This window comes from Trachurus trachurus (assembly GCF_905171665.1).
Source record: "Trachurus trachurus genome assembly, chromosome: 24".
In the NCBI taxonomy this organism is placed as follows: domain Eukaryota; kingdom Metazoa; phylum Chordata; class Actinopteri; order Carangiformes; family Carangidae; genus Trachurus; species Trachurus trachurus.
Genome location: NC_139910.1, coordinates 12,559,647 through 12,575,501, shown reverse-complemented (window position 1 = coordinate 12,575,501; position 15,855 = coordinate 12,559,647). Strand labels below are relative to the sequence as shown.

The following is a 15,855-nucleotide window of genomic DNA, read 5'->3' as shown; positions in this document are numbered from 1 at the left end:
AAATGCCACTGACTTCATATATACTGCAACAGCTTTGATGTTTAAAGGCAAAACTTGGCAGCTGATGTTGATTTGGTTTTGCTTTTCATTTCAGTTTTAATATTAATTTCCGATCTATGCTCAATGGAAAGATTTGATATGTAATAAATGTATCATGGAGTTTTTATATTCTCATAAGAAACTTGGTGACCAAAGTACCTGCCTATTTTCTCTTACCACTGGTCGTCAAAGTTAGCAGCAAATGTTATTAAATATATTTTAACTAGATAATATAATGGAAGTCCAATTTAGCAGCCACAGTAAGTTTCTTCACATTTCATTGATTTTAGTATTGCTATGCTGAAACTTTTAAAGAATTTATCATACTATTAGTTAGAAATTCAGGTAAAATACTCTCCTTTCGAAATTGTCGCTCCTCTCAGTTAATTTTCTTTTTAGCTTTTTTTTTTTTTTTTTTTTTTTTAGTATTTGTTTTATGGTATTGCTTTTATTTGTGGCTTTATGCCTGCTGAAAACTGTTGCTGAACTCCTGTAAACAACATGCATTGTATTTGGATTCTACTTGATGCCAGCTGGTTTCCCTTTAATTGCTTCTCTTCCCCTCTCTCTGCTCATATACAGTACATATCTATAGTATTCTAATACAAGTCTCCAATAAAGCTGTTTTGTCCCCACAGAATGAATCCTAATGACTTTGGTGAACCCTTGACTTTACACTTTATTATTTTCTATGCTGTATGGCAGTTGCAGTGTATCAGGGGCTTTAGGTTTAATATTATGGTGATGTAGATTTAATGTTAGAATTCTGCATCCCTTGTAGTATACCTGTAGTCTTGTTTTATGTCACAAATTTCACCTCTGCCCCACTGCAGTAAAATTATCCTGCACTTAAACCAGCCCAATTCCCATGTATATTCATCCCAGGTATGTCCTAATTCTACGAGGCAGATGCACAGGAACTCTAGTCACGAGCAAGCTCAGTTTTTTTTTTTTTTTACATTCACGACAGCGTCTGAGCAGAGTTATGATAGCTAAATGTTAAGTGGTGGGAGCCAAGAGGCTTTACTGCTGTCTGCAGTAAGATGAGAGATGAGACACTTCACAAAGAGTCACTGAGCAGACGACTCCTTGTTCTCATCAGCTGTCTGGGGAGTCACCAAAAATCCTGTTTAGCACACTGTATCACCGGAGGAGTCAAACAAGGAGAATAGCTTGTAATAAACTTGCTGCTGCAGCTAAGAAAAACTGTATGTGATGATGTTAACTTCCTCTGATGTTTGTTGTGTCAAATACAAGAGAGAATTAAGGTACAGCTGTAGGTAGTTTGCTATAATAAAAAAGCAACAGTTCAATATTGTGTCCAGGGTATTGTAATAACATGGTTTGGATTTACCTGTGAAATGCATTTCAACTAATATGGAAATGTGATTGCTTTTGTGATATTACGTAACCCTTTTTATATGTCAAAAAGCCACAGACTTACCAAATAACTGAGGGACAGCATCTTCATGAAAAGTGTATGCCTAGTGCCTGTTCTAAATTTAAGCAGTGTGAGGCCACAGAGGGGGGAAATTTAGTGTGGTCCTACTTTCAAATGATGATAGTCCATACCTGGTCTTTGACTCCCCCTGCTGTTCAATTATAGAGCTCATGGCAAACTGCTGTTTGACCATAAATACAATAACTTCCCTCTGAAGGATGAATGAAAATACCAGAGAAAGATCTGGGACTTGATCCTAATCCAGAATATATCAATTTACTGTTATTTATTTGATCAATCTTGTACAGGCTATTTGAACAGTGATGTGCCTCATTTGCAGGTCACTTTGAATAAAATATACATGAAGCCTAAATGTACCATCGGGATGAAATGTTGTTTCATGGCCTAGAAGCTGGCCTCACTCTGGTTCCCTTGGCAACAAAAATAATGGGATTTTTTACAGTGTTTTTTTGATTACTGCTAAAAATAAATAAATTGAGAAAAAAAATCATTATTTTGCTTAGCCTATCCGTTTAGTTCATTAAAAATCTTCACAAATGAAAACCACTAATTATTTTTTAAGTATATGGTAATTATAATCACCAAAAATTAGGCTACGAACTGCTCGACAGTCGCATTATTCAATCGTCATCTATTAAACCTCCAAGTTGTAGTTTGATTTAGCGGACTTGTACCTTCTAAAAAGCATGTCAGCTTACAAAGTTAGCACTAGTTTGCAACAGTGGGAGTATTTAAACACAACAAGGCTGTCAAAAGGACAGAAGATTGGTGTTCGTGTTTCAAGCAACTACAATGAACTTTAATTTTGTGTTGATTTTGGCGACCCCTGTGGACAAAAGTGGTAGGTGTTTTCTCTTTGCGGATCCTCTCCCCGTATCAGCATGACAAAAATATAGCGATGAACTTGAGCTTGGTTTTTACTGGCTAGTGTAGCAACAACTCAATGCTGATTTATAGACTCGTCAGGTGTGCCGCTATAAGTCCTAAGGGTTATACTGTACATAGCCTACATACATTTTATTTCCTCCATTTCCCCATGATAACGAGATAATTTTCCTCTGTTTTCTCATGATAACGAGATATTTTTCCTCTGTTTTCTCGAGATAACGAGATAATTATTTTGAGAGATCATGAATAAAATGTGATACGCCTGAGATTTCCATCGCTTGTGACATGTCATGCCGTCGCCTTGAACACCAGTGTAGCGTGCTGTGAGTTGTTTTGTCCGATGGACCGACCCGACCACTGCCTCTCGAAGGTGGCTAAGGGTTAGACTTTTTAGAAATAGCTTATCTTGCCACCGGTGGCCTCATTTGCTGTTGTTGGTCATACAGAGACATCAGCAGAAAGACTTTTGCATATCCAATTAAAAGTTCTTTGTAGCTGCTTTAACATCCCCAAAAGCCTCTGTAGACCCTCACTTTAGGGCAGGCCTATGAGGTGTGTCTCAGTTCAGGGTTTCATCCAGCTACTTAACTGGTCCTTATGAAATGTGAAATCAGAATTAAAGCAGAAGTAAGCGGAATATTTGTGTTAATATAAGTCTTAATAGTTATATCTTCCGACAGCAATCACTTACATAGAGTGTTTGGTCTGAAACACGGGTCTGTCAGTCACTCTGCTCTGCTGTAAGCCGAGGAGAAAACTTTCCTTGTATCCTACAACCTTTATCCAATGAGGAAAGAGAACGGCATAAAGGGACGGTCCTCTCTGTGTGTGCAGCCAAGGGATGCGCGTGAATGTGGTGACGTAGGGACGAGGGCGGGGACTGCTAACTCCATCGGCTGACAGGATGTTGGCCAAAACGACCGGATCGCTTACTTCTGCTTTAAATCTGAATTTAAACCTCAGGCATTCACTGAGGTCGTGTTGTAGTTTACATTTAAAAACGTAAAAATGTCTTCAGTTTCAACCACAGTTCCTATTTCAGGTAACTTACTGCAGTGGTTCTCAACTGGTGGGTCGGGACCCAAAAGTGGGTCGCGGACCCGTTCTGGATGGGTCCTGGACAGCTGGTCAAAAAAGTAAATAATATTTAATGCACATCTGATGTTGGACATGTCTTTTATTTTGAAAAATAGCTTATTTTGAAAGGCACACGTGAACACATGCAGTTGTAATGGTCCTCCTCACTTTCTTATTATTTGCTCCATTTGCTCTGAATGCAAAGATATCAGTTTCTTATTAATGTGGCCTGAATTGCAGTGAAAATTCGTTTTGTGGGTCTTTATTTTGTGCAATTTGATATTTATTCACTTTTGTGAATATGCTCTGAATGCAGAGATGCATTAGAAGTCAAATACATCATTTTGTTGGTCTCCATTTTGTGCAGTTTGATATTTTTTTTATTCACTTCTGTACATGCAGTTGTCATGGTCCTCCTCAGTTTCATTCATGTGCCCTGAAATGCACTTTGCTCAAAGAGCAAAATTAGTTTTAGTAAAAGCTTAAAAAAAAAAAAATCTTGCTTTGAATTCTATAAAAGTGGGTCGCGACTTAAAGCAGATATCAGTGGAATGTTTTTGTTAATATAAGTCCTAAATAGTCCTATTTTCCGTCAGCAATCACTTACATGAAGTATTTCAGCCTAAACACGAGTCTCTCCGTCACTCTGCTCTGCTGTAACCCGAGGAGAAAATTTTCCTTGTGGGATACAAGTGTTATCCAATGAGGAGAGAGAACGGCATGAAGGGCTGTGTGTGCAGCCAAGGGATGCGCGTGAATGTGGTGACGTAGCACGAGGACCAATTGATGCCTGACAAGGGCGGGGGCTGCTAACTCATGGTGCGTTCAAAGAAACTCGTACTTTGTGTTTTTCCTTCCTGTGAAGTCATACCAGTTCGATCTGGTACGAGTTCACGGGTCGGAAGTTACGAGTGGCCGTTATAGGGAACTTTCACAGACAACAGGATGGTAAAAACACGAGCTACGGGTTACCTGGAACGCTACCAAGTCGTAGTTGTGACTTGAAGCTGTAACTTACGGTTTCAAAAGCCTGCCTTGAACGCAGCATTAGCCGAAACGGCCGTGAAGCTGATATCTGCTTTAATGACCATGGGAAAATGTGGGTCCCAGAGTGAGACTAGTTGAGAACCCCTGACTTAGGCTACTGTAACAAAGACCCATTCAAACACCCCAGACGAATGACGGAACCGGAAGTGCTAAAAAAAAAAAAAGAGGGGGGGGGGGGGGGGGGGGGGGGGTTGTCATAGAAATTTGCATTGGCTGTACTCACAAGGAAAGTTCAAGTGTTGTCTTTCACTGAGTTTCCAATGATACGATGTACATGATTTGCTATAACTGAGTATAGCTAACTTAATAGGTACAAAGGCACAACAACTGAGCAAATGAAGCATGAAACCATGAACCATGTACAACACAAAACTTGAACAAAATCTGTCAATAAACATTAAGTTTTAATTTTTTGTTTTGTTTATAATTTGCCCATAAAGAAATCAATCGTTTGCTCTTTCTAATCTGATTATTTTGTGTCTAAGTATTTTATTTACTCACTTCCACTCGGTAGCCCACTCCTTTTATATTATTGGCTCGGCGCGTTTCCTCATTTCCTACAGGACGTGAAGGCAGCGCGCAGCAGTCAGCTGACTCTGACTTTGTCATGTGGCGTTTACAGGCAGAGGAGGAGATCCCTCAGAGAGAATAACAACCACCGTGCCCTCTCTCTCTTCAAACAAACACACACAAAAAGCAGCTCGGTGGTCTGGTCTGCTGCCCCTCGGTTTTTATTTTATTTTATTAGTTTGTCCCCTTCGTGTGTCCAACATGGCTTGGACAAAATACCAGCTGTTCCTGGCGGGACTTATGCTCACAACGGGCTCCATCAACACATTATCTGCAAAGTGAGTAAATTTGATTACCGGTATGTTTATTTCTTTTCAACTGGTGGAGAGGCATGTGTTTGTAGTTAAAGTTAATTAGCTATATGAGAATTGGTTTGTAGCTAACCGCCTGCTTGGTTGCTAAAGATATGCTAGATGGTTTTTGTTTATTACGCGTTTATTATCGCGTTATGTTCGTTTATAATGGTTAATTCACGTGTAGTTCAGATACAGCTGATTTAGCCGTTAGCATGTCACATTAGCCACCGGTAAATAAAAAGACATGCGGCTAATGTAGCCGGCGTTACTCAGTGTAGGGGGTTGTATAAAGGCTTTGTGTGTGTGCAGACTTAGCTTTAGCTTTGTAACAAACCTGTTTCGATGGGTCATGACTCAGGTATCCGTGTCATCACAGAGGTTAAGTAATAATAGACCAGTTCAGCCTCTTTGCAGATAAAACACACAGCAGCTTGCAGGAGTGGGCTGCAGGCAGCTAACAATATCATTTGGTCTTTTAAGATAATCAGGAGACCCATTACGTTTCTTCAGACCTGAGAAGTGAGAGGGCTTCAGATAACAACACAGAACCCCCCCCCCCCCAAAGATGGTCAATTCAAAGTGATACCAAACAGTGAAAGCAGCAAATACTCACATTTGAGATACTGCAAACAGCCAATCAGCTGCTGCGTTATTATTCATCCTGGAATGAGACTTTTACTATTACTCAATTGTTAAAATCGGTTATTTGCAACTAATCTTTTTAGCTCCCAACAAGTCATCATAAACTCAGGAGTCAAACTAACATCATTTTCTATATTGATAGAAAATGATGTATTTAATTTTATATTATACAACATAGAAGAAAGCAGACCATGTTTTATATTTTTACTTTGCAGAAGACTAAAAGTCAAATAAATGTTGATTTTTGTTTTTGATTTAATATCTTACATGCCTCACTGGTGGCATGTTAGGTTTGCCATTTGTGGTGGTGAAACAAGGGATTCAGCTTCTTTTACTTCTCCAATAATCTATGAAGTCAGCTCTCTGTGGTTTGACACACACTTTTGTGCCCACGTGTGGCTTCTCTCAGCTCAAAAAACTGCAACAAATCCCAGTTTGAAACCACAATCGGACTAAATGGATCAGACAAAACAAGCTGCGGCACAGCAACTCTCAGGTAAAGTTTCACTTCGGCCACTTGAAACCAGTCTCGTCACAGTTGCCGCCTCGCTGGTTTTTATAAAAGCTCTTAATGTGAGACCAGTCACGGCACATAGTTTGATAGTTGCGGTTCAAGTTCCCTCTTTTGTTTTCATGGACCTGTGCACCACGTAAAGACGTTTCAACCACAAACGAAGAGGACGGTCATAGCGGATTTGGCTCACTCAGCAGCAGCAGCAGGCCCACTCCAGTTCCTTTGGCGTATTGATGAGCTCACAAGTTGCTGCGTTGAGCTTTGGAAGTGCTGTGTCATCAACTTTTGTGATTTTTTTCCCCTTGTCATGCATTTTGAATCAGACAGGACGCTCACATGCAGGTCATGCTTCCTCTGACTCGCCGTGTATAAAGCCTTATGCTTGAGCACTCATTAACTTCACAAACGACTTCATCAGGTCATTTTGTCTGACTGTACAGTGTTTTATGTGAGAGGACAATAAAACAATTGTGTCCTCAATCATGAGAGAAGAAGAAATGCTGTGTCTCTCAGATGATTGCTGAACGGACAGATGTAATGTCATAATTTAAACATGCTGAATACAGCAGGGAAAATAAGAATTGAACGTGTCAACATTTGTCTCAGAAAACATATTTCTAATAGATCTATTGACATGAAATTTTCACCAGATGTTGGCAACAACCTAAGTAATGCACACATACAAAGAAATCCAAACATTTATGTCCGTAAATTAAGTAATGTGTAATAAAGTGAAATGATGCAGGCAGGGAATAAGTATTGAACACATGAAGAAAAGGAGGAGTCTGTCAATATTTAGAAAGTCATCCTGTCCCGTCAGTGCAAATTAATATCAGCTGCTTTAGTCCAGTTGACGCCTATGAAAATGTTTCTCATCACCAAGGTGTCACACAAGAGGCGTCTCATGATGGAGAAAAGCAAAGAGCTTCTCCAGACCATCAGAAACTTATATTGCAGAACATACTGATGCATCAGTTACAGACGTGTCTGAATGCACCGTTTTTCCGTTATAGTGCCGTTATCCAGAACTGAAAGAACAACATTTTACCATAAACTGGCCACGACCAGGTCACAACCTCACAAGATTTCTGACAGAGTCAAAAGAAAACTAAGAAGAGTCAAGGAGCCCTGACAGAGAGCTGTAGAGAGACCTGCAATTAGCTGGTTCAGTTATAAAAAAATAAAAAAACAATATTGAGTAATGCATTTAACCACCATGGCCTCTATGCTGCTCACCATGCAAGTCTGTTGACGCGTTCAATACTTATTTTCCTCGCTTGTAAGTTTATTTCAAGTTTATTTATTCATATAGCACCTTTAACAGCAAAAAGTGTAACTGTGTAAAATGCAGGTTGTATTTCCCCTATACATTAGGTACCAACACAGTCCAAACAGTTTACTTTCACGTATGACAAAGACAAACAAAATTTCACATTTGAGAACCTTGAACTAGCTTTTATTTTTTTTAAAGACAGTTATCAATCATTTGTCAAAACAGTTGTATATTGGTTTTCTCCCTCCTTCCTATAGGTAATGTAATCAATACATTTTTGCATCTCCAGCTCTGTGGCAAAACACATTTTAACTGTCTTCAGCATGTTTGACTTTGTTTTATCTATAACTAAACTTTAAGCATTTTCTTGTCCAACAGATGGGCTGACCTGTTTTCAGCGAAGGGCTGCCATGACGATGCCGTACATGAATTCAATCACCCATTTGTACAGGTAACCTACTGTTTTCTCCCAATAGCGAAAGATCAGATCAGTAATTAATCTCTCAGGCAGCTGTGAATTAATGCGTTTCCTCTCTCTTGTCTCCGTCCCGCTCCGCCCGTCCAGGCCGTGGGTATGTTCCTGGGCGAGTTCAGCTGTATCGCCGTTTTCTACATCCTGCTTTGCCAAGACAGACGCAGACCAGAGCGTAGGATGAACCCAGGCCAGAGCTTCAACCCTCTGCTCTTCTTAGGTCCTGCCATGTGTGACATGACGGCCACCTCCATCATGTATGTTGGTGAGTGACCAACGCCTCCATCTGCTCCTATAGAATGTAGTTGCTCAGGTGTTGTGTTGTTTTTGAGCTTTTGCAAGCTTGTGTCCTCCTTTGCCCCTCAAAGGTCAAATGTAATGACTCACAAGTTGCGTGAGTGCAGCCAAACAACAAAGATTATCTGCTTGTTTTTCCTGCCTTTCCTCAGGAGAATATATAAATCAGTCAAAGTTAAACATGTTGTTTATCTTAGTGTCACTTTTTGTAATGTATTGAGCTGTTTGAAGAAGAAAAAGTGTGTATTTAAAGAGGAACTATGCAGGATTTGAAGCTTAACGATGCTACATTTTTACCTTAATTAAACAGCTTTGAAGTAATTGTGATGGTTTAATAAATGGCTTAACTTGTTACAAGGGAGAACGGAGGCTCTCTAACTTTCACTTGCGTGCCACTTATTGTATCTCTTGGCTGAAAACCAACCTTGCAAGCTCTCATGGCTGGCACCGTGACCCAAACACCCGTAATCTCTTGTTTATGACAGATTAAACTACACAAATATACATGTCTTAACATTGTATTTGATATATAACGTTATCTATGGCTCTATTGATTGATTTCTCGCCGGTTTCGTTGTAAATAAATGCACATGGCCGAGAGGAGGGTTAGCAAAACAGTGGAAAAGCGACTTGCATAGTTCTTCTTTAATGTATTCAATTGATCATGAATATACAAATAAACCCATGACAATGCTTGTTAAATCCGTCCTAATAAAACATTTTTATTGATGTATCAATGTCTTTCTGTTTCCAGCCTTGAGCATGACCAGCGCCTCCAGCTTCCAGATGTTGCGTGGAGCTGTCATCATCTTCACTGGTCTGCTGTCTGTGGCTTTTCTGGGCCGGCGCCTGCGGGCCAGCCAGTGGATCGGCATCCTCATCACCATCCTGGGCCTGATCATAGTGGGCCTCGCCGACTTCTTCAGCGGCCACAGCGGCGACACGCACAAACTCAGTGACGTCATCACAGGTAAGGTGGATTCGTTCTTATCGAATGCTTTGTTTTCTGTGATAATGAGCTGTCTTCTCGGTGTTCGGTGCAGGTGAAACTAAGACGAAGAAGTGCAACAAGTGAAATGTGTCACTAGCAACTCATCGCTTCTCTTTGTTCCTGCAGGAGACCTTCTGATCATCATGGCTCAGATCATCGTGTCAGTGCAGATGGTCCTGGAGGAAAAGTTTGTCTACAAACACGACGTTCATCCTCTTCGTGCCGTTGGTACTGAAGGTACGGGAGTCGTTTGTCTGCAGTTACATAAACGCTGGTGTCAGCGGGTCTGTGTGGGTCTGTGTAATGCACAAAACGACAGAGAAATACACGAAGAGAATGAGCCAAAGTCCTGAGATGTCAATGATGAAGAATGCAAAGGTCAAACATCAACAAACAACAGATAGACCACGTTTATCAGTTTTCAACAAATACCAGTCATAGTCTTTCAAGGTGAAATACCTATAATATAGAGAATATTGTAGCACTGCTGCGACTTTCTGATATATTTGGATATTTAGCCACATAGCATGTACTATACATTTTATATTTTAAATCTAAATCCCATTTAATTCCTCTGAGACAATCATCATTTGTATTAGTTTCCTTTATTGTCAGGGCTCTCAAGTCTCAGGCATTGAGTGTGAGACACACGCATTTTAATCAATTCACATGCTCACACATGACATTTTTCACGCTATGAAGTTATAAAACTCGCCACACATTAATAAGTAATGTATGAATGAGTGAAGCAAAGGCAGATTGTTCTGGTTAGTCCATCCATACAGCTGGCCTGAATTAGCCACCTATCAGCCAATCGGAAAATAGTATTCTTTGTTGCCGGGTAAAGTCAGAAGTCTAGGTTTCCGCAGCACACGCTCACTGAATTCTCTGAATGCTCTGACTGCGGGCACAGGTTGCAGACAGGCTATATGGACAAATGCCCTAACAGTTCCACCTGGTAGAAAACTATATATATATATATATATATATATACACTGTATATATGAATGTGAATGTATGAAAAAAAACCTCTAACTCCAGGCTAAGTTCAAAACTCGAGAGCCCTGTTTATTGTGATGGGTTGCCAGATAAATCTAAAAAGTGAGATCATAATTAGAGAGGCAAGGCAATTTTATTTGTATAGCCTGTTTTTACAAAGTGTGGTAACACTTTATAATAAGTACACACTATTAAGCATTAGTTAAGCAGTAATAAATACTGAATTATTCATTTATAACGCATGAATACTCAGTATGTAGTTTATAAATACAGTCAGTGCTTATCAATGATTAGTAAAACATTTTTAACTGTGTTTATAAACTACATAACTAATGAGTATTCATGCGTTTTAAATAATGAATTCAGTATTTAAAGCTTAAAGCAGAAGTAAGAGATCCGGTCGTTTTGGCTAATGCTGCGTTCCAGGCAGGCTTTTGAAACCGTAAGTTACAGCTTCAAGTCACAACTTACAACTTTGTAGCGTTCCAGGCAACCCACTCGTGTTTTTCCGACCTGTTTTACCTGTGAAAGTCACTATAACGGCCACTCGTAACTTCCGACCCGTGAACTCGTACCAGATCGAACTGGTACGACTTCACAGGTCGGAAAAACACGAGTTACGGGTTGCCTTGAAGCACCATAACGTCTTGTCAGCCGACGGAGTTAGCAGCCCCCGCCCTCGTCATGGATCTATTGGTCCTCGTCCCTACGTCACCACATTCACGCGCATCCCTTGGCTGCACACACAGCCCTTCATGCCGTTCTCTCCCCTCATTGGATAAAACTTGTAGGATACGAGAAAAGTTTTCTCCTCGGCTCAGAGCAGAGCAGAGTGACTGAGAGACCCGTGTTTCGGTCCAAACACTCTATGTAAGTGATTGCTGTGGGAAGATATAACTATTTAAGACTTTAACACAAAAATATCGCTTACTTCTGCTTTAACTAATGCTTAATATTGTGTACTTATTATAAAGTGTTACCCAAACAGTTTGTCTCAAAGGGCTTTACATAGCATCATTACAACATCCTCTGCCCTTTGACCCTCACATCGACTGAGGAAAAACTCAGGACGGGCAGACGTGCAAAGGTTGTTGTATGTACAGTCAAGGAAACGGTTTACAACATGGAATATGGGAAGACACAGAAATGGTTAACAAGAGCTGATGAAGGCAGCTTCTGGTGGGAAGGAAAGGCAGGGAGAGCAGGCCGGCTTAATGGGAGTAATGGATGGCAGGCTGGTTTAACAGCAGGGGGAAAGGAGGCGATGCAGAAGAAAACAGGAAATGTATCAATGCCAATCAAAGATGTTGATTTATTTTTAGACTTACCCTCACAATTGAACTTTTCTGTGTCCAGGTTTCTTTGGTTTCTTCGTGCTGTCGCTGCTGCTCATCCCCATGTACTTCATCCCCGTGGGCGACTTCAGCGGAAACCCCCGCCAGGTGCTGGAGGACGCGCTGGACGCCTTCTGTCAGATCGGACACGAGCCCCTCATCCTGCTGGCGCTGCTGGGCAACACGGTCAGCATCGCCTTCTTCAACTTCGCCGGCATCAGCGTCACCAAGGAGATCAGCGCCACCACGCGCATGGTGCTGGACAGCCTGCGCACGCTGGTCATCTGGGTGGTGAGCCTGGCGCTGGGCTGGGAGACGTTCCACGGCCTGCAGGTCCTCGGCTTCGTGGTGCTGCTGCTGGGAACGGCCCTCTACAACGGACTGCACCGCCCCCTGGTGGCCAGGATACCGTGCTGCGCCTGCCTGGTGGAGGAGGAGGAGGAGGAGGTCAGCCCGGGAGAGAGGGAGAGACTGCTGAACGACAGCGGCAGAGTGCAGGCCGGAGACGAGAGCTAAAAACTTGTTTTAACACACTCGGTACACAGACGGCATCTCACAGAACTGGACTGTCTGTCACAGACGCTGCACCTTTCATGAATGCTGTCACTGATAGTCTGTTTTTAAATTGTTTTTTGTTTATACCTGAGCTGACCTCACACACTATTTAATATGTGAGTGTGTGGAGGCTTTAAAAAAAAACACATTTCACATTTTTTGGGGAAAATGCACTTATTAGCTTTCTTGTCAAGTGTTAGATGAGAGGATTGACTCCATCAGAAGACGCTATTTCTCAGCTTTTGTAGAGATGTAACAAACAAGATGCAACATTTGATAGGCTGGATGTTTCCGCCTAATTGCAGTCTTTATGCTAAGCTATGCTAATGTTCATGCTTATGGTGCAGACATAAGAGAGCTGTCAGTCCTGTCAGCTAACACTGAGCAAGAAAGGAAATAAGCATTTTTCCCAAATTGTCAAATGGAGGGAGCTTTTATATTACAATATGGGTTTTTAATGGAGTCCTTTAATTTTAAAGATTGTGTCTTTCACAAACAAAACAAGGTAATCTTATCGCTAGCACCAACCGATCCTCTCCTTTGTTTTTCGTTTTTAGAAATGAAACTTGAACTTAATCATATTTTTTTGCGTTTTTATGGGTAAATCACTGAAGCAAAGGAGGAGATCAGATCGACGTTTTATGCAGATTATCTTAAACAGTTGGTTTATTGTCACTTTGCTCCTGATGCTGATTTATTATCTGCACAAATTGTTCTGTTTGCAGATTTTAATGTCTTGTGATCGTTTAAAAAAAAAAAAAAAAAAAGATATGGGATTTATTTTTTTAAATGTTGCTGACTGTGCAGTTTGATTGTGCCATACTAGTGTTTCCACTGCCAACTCACTGCAGAGACACTACAGAGACAGGTCAGGGGAATCAAACTGCAGAGCCACTTTGTTATGTTATGTAATAAGTTCAGGTGATCCACTTTCTTTATCTTAAGCAGAGGAGCAGTTTTAAAAGGAATCTGTCTGTGTGTCTGCTCTCTGACCTTTGGATCAGAAAGTCGGAGCTCATACACCATGTGATCTGCACTTGACCTGTAAATCCTGCTTCTCTTTCTCCTTTTCAGTTTTCTCAGGCACTGGGTGTAACGTACAGTAAAAAAAAAAAAAAAAGGGAACTATCATTAAATTACACTTGTTTAAATGGTGCAATGGCTTTTTTACTGTGGCCTGGATGTAAAGTTGTGCAACTTCTTCTCTTAAAAATCCTATTGTACTGGATCCAGTAGTCCATCAACAGAAAGTTAATATTTCTGATTATCAGTCGATCATTGGAGTGTGGAGGAGTGTTTCATATACCGGTATGTTTTTTGTTTTTTTTAACTAAATCTTGGACTGAAGTTGTAAGAATGATACATTTTAAGACTTAAAGAAATGTATTAATCAAAGCAATCAATAGATAAACAATGAAAATATTCCTTAAAGGTATAGTTCACCCAAAATTCAAATTTCACTCATTATCTACTCACCCTCATGTCGACTAAGGGCTGGGAGAATTTTCAGAGTTATCCGTGCCTTCTCTGAGTTACAGGCAGGGTCCGCGCAGCAGTATTTGGCCATATAATGGTTGTGAATGGGGCTCACTTTTCTTAATTCAAAAAGACACACCAAAAAACATCCAAATACCTCCATACTGCTCGTCTGTAATGTCCCTCTTGTATTGAAGCCCTGAAAGCAGTGAACTGAGACACTGGGAGCTTCCGCTACAAACAAGCTTAAAATATAGACTTATTTAATTTATTTCGGAACAATTTCTCATGTTGGGGCTTCAATACAAGAGGGACATTACAGACGAGCAGTATGGAGGTATTTGGATGTTTTTTGGTGTGTCTTTTTGGACGGAGAAAAGTGAGCCCCATTCACAAACCATTATATGGACAAATACTGCTGCGCGGACCCCCCGTAACTCAGAGAAGGCACGGAGGACTCTGAAAAATCTCCCAGCCCTTAGTTGACATGAGGGTGAGTAGATAATGAGTGAAATTTGAATTTTGGGTGAACTATCCCTTTAATTGTGTTTCCTCCTCACAGCAGCAGGTTTGTATAGATCTCGCACTGTTGTTATTATAGGGCTGAAAAAGGAGTGAAATAATGATGTTTAGTGACACACTGAGCTATAATAAGGCCAATTTGTAACCAAAATGTGTCAAACATCAGATGCTGAAGTGGAGGGAAAAAAGTGAAAGGTCAGCGAAGGGTCCGATGTCACCAGCAGCAGCAGCAGCAGCAGCTGACACCTGCCTCCACTTCCTGAGTCGACCCAACATCCTCCCTGAAGACCACTCTCACGCGTTAGTGGAGGTCAGAGGTTAAACCCAGCAGTCCCCCGAGACCAGTACGCACGGCCACGTCCAAGTAAAGGAAGGTAAAATGTCTCAACACACATACACACACACATGTTCAGAGTTATCTTAATTAACCACATGAACACGTTGATTATGAAACTAATTCATGTCATTTGATAACCAGCAACTATTATAAACTCAGAAACAAAGTTGTGCGTTATTAGTAATAATTTCATTAGATAGACCAGTGTAAACAGTGTCTGCTGTCAATTTAGGTAAATATGTATAAATCTAATATTATTTCAGCAAAAATATTTAGTTATATGTGATCTGTGTTATTAGATAAGCAGCAGCATCAAATATCAGAGAAAACTGTACAAATTACAAAGTGTTTGTAAAACAATACAAAAACTGTCCAAAAATGGCAAAAGATTATCAGCGCAACCAAAAGGTAAATTGTACAAAGCAAATAGACATGTATGTTATGTGCAAAAAAGTGCAAATTGGAAGTTTAAATAAAAACAGATTATGATACAGTTGAATGAATGAAGAGTAAGTTGATCATTAACATGGAGAACAGACAAATTGAAGAGAAGATGTCATGCATTTAGTTTTATTATATTTATTCATATTTACATATTTTGTTCAGAGTCATACAAGTTGATTAAGTTTTGAGAATCTTCCTTTATAGTCATTATTAACTTTGTTCTCGGTAGAACCGTCTGTCACCACTAGATGGCAGCGTTTTGCTAATCAATGAAATCCTGCCTGCGTCCGTCTCTGGTTATGTGCTGCTGCTCTGACAGTGGACTGAGGAGGGAGACAAAAAGCAAAGATGTCAAACTGTGTCGTCCACGGTGCAGTAACAGTGAGGTCATAAAACACACTGACTCCACTGTAAATGTATGTAGCCTATTTTAAATAACCATAAATAAGACGTAAAGAGAAACAATGGAAAAGCAGCATCAGCCCTATATAATCCTGAGCATGTAAGACGCATCTGCTTTATGAAATATGTTGATAGGGTCTACATTATCTGTGCGGTAGGTAATACACAAAGTATGTTTTACGTAAATGTCAGGACGGCCACACTGAATTATGATTGAA

General features: G+C 40.4%; 1 protein-coding gene across 1 annotated transcript; it reads left to right on the top strand.

The window, feature by feature from the left end:
* Positions 1 to 5,121: 5,121 nt before the first annotated feature.
* Positions 5,122 to 13,611, top strand: slc35f6 (solute carrier family 35 member F6). Its single transcript, XM_084000490.1, has 6 exons — positions 5,122 to 5,361; positions 8,187 to 8,259; positions 8,374 to 8,545; positions 9,332 to 9,547; positions 9,695 to 9,805; positions 11,924 to 13,611. The coding sequence occupies exons 1-6, from the start codon at positions 5,285 to 5,287 to the stop codon at positions 12,415 to 12,417; spliced, it is 1,143 nt and encodes a 380-aa protein (XP_083856616.1). The 5' UTR covers positions 5,122 to 5,284; the 3' UTR covers positions 12,418 to 13,611.
* The last annotated feature ends 2,244 nt before the right edge of the window (positions 13,612 to 15,855 follow it).

Excerpts from the sequence above, each read along its gene's own strand:
- slc35f6 (XM_084000490.1), top strand. The coding sequence starts at position 5,285 with ATGGCTTGGACAAAATACCAGCTGTTCCTGGCGGGACTTATGCTCACA. Across the intron at positions 5,362-8,186 it reads ATCAACACATTATCTGCAAA|ATGGGCTGACCTGTTTTCAG; the intron begins GTGAGTAAATTT and ends CTTGTCCAACAG. Across the intron at positions 9,806-11,923 it reads TCGTGCCGTTGGTACTGAAG|GTTTCTTTGGTTTCTTCGTG; the intron begins GTACGGGAGTCG and ends TTCTGTGTCCAG.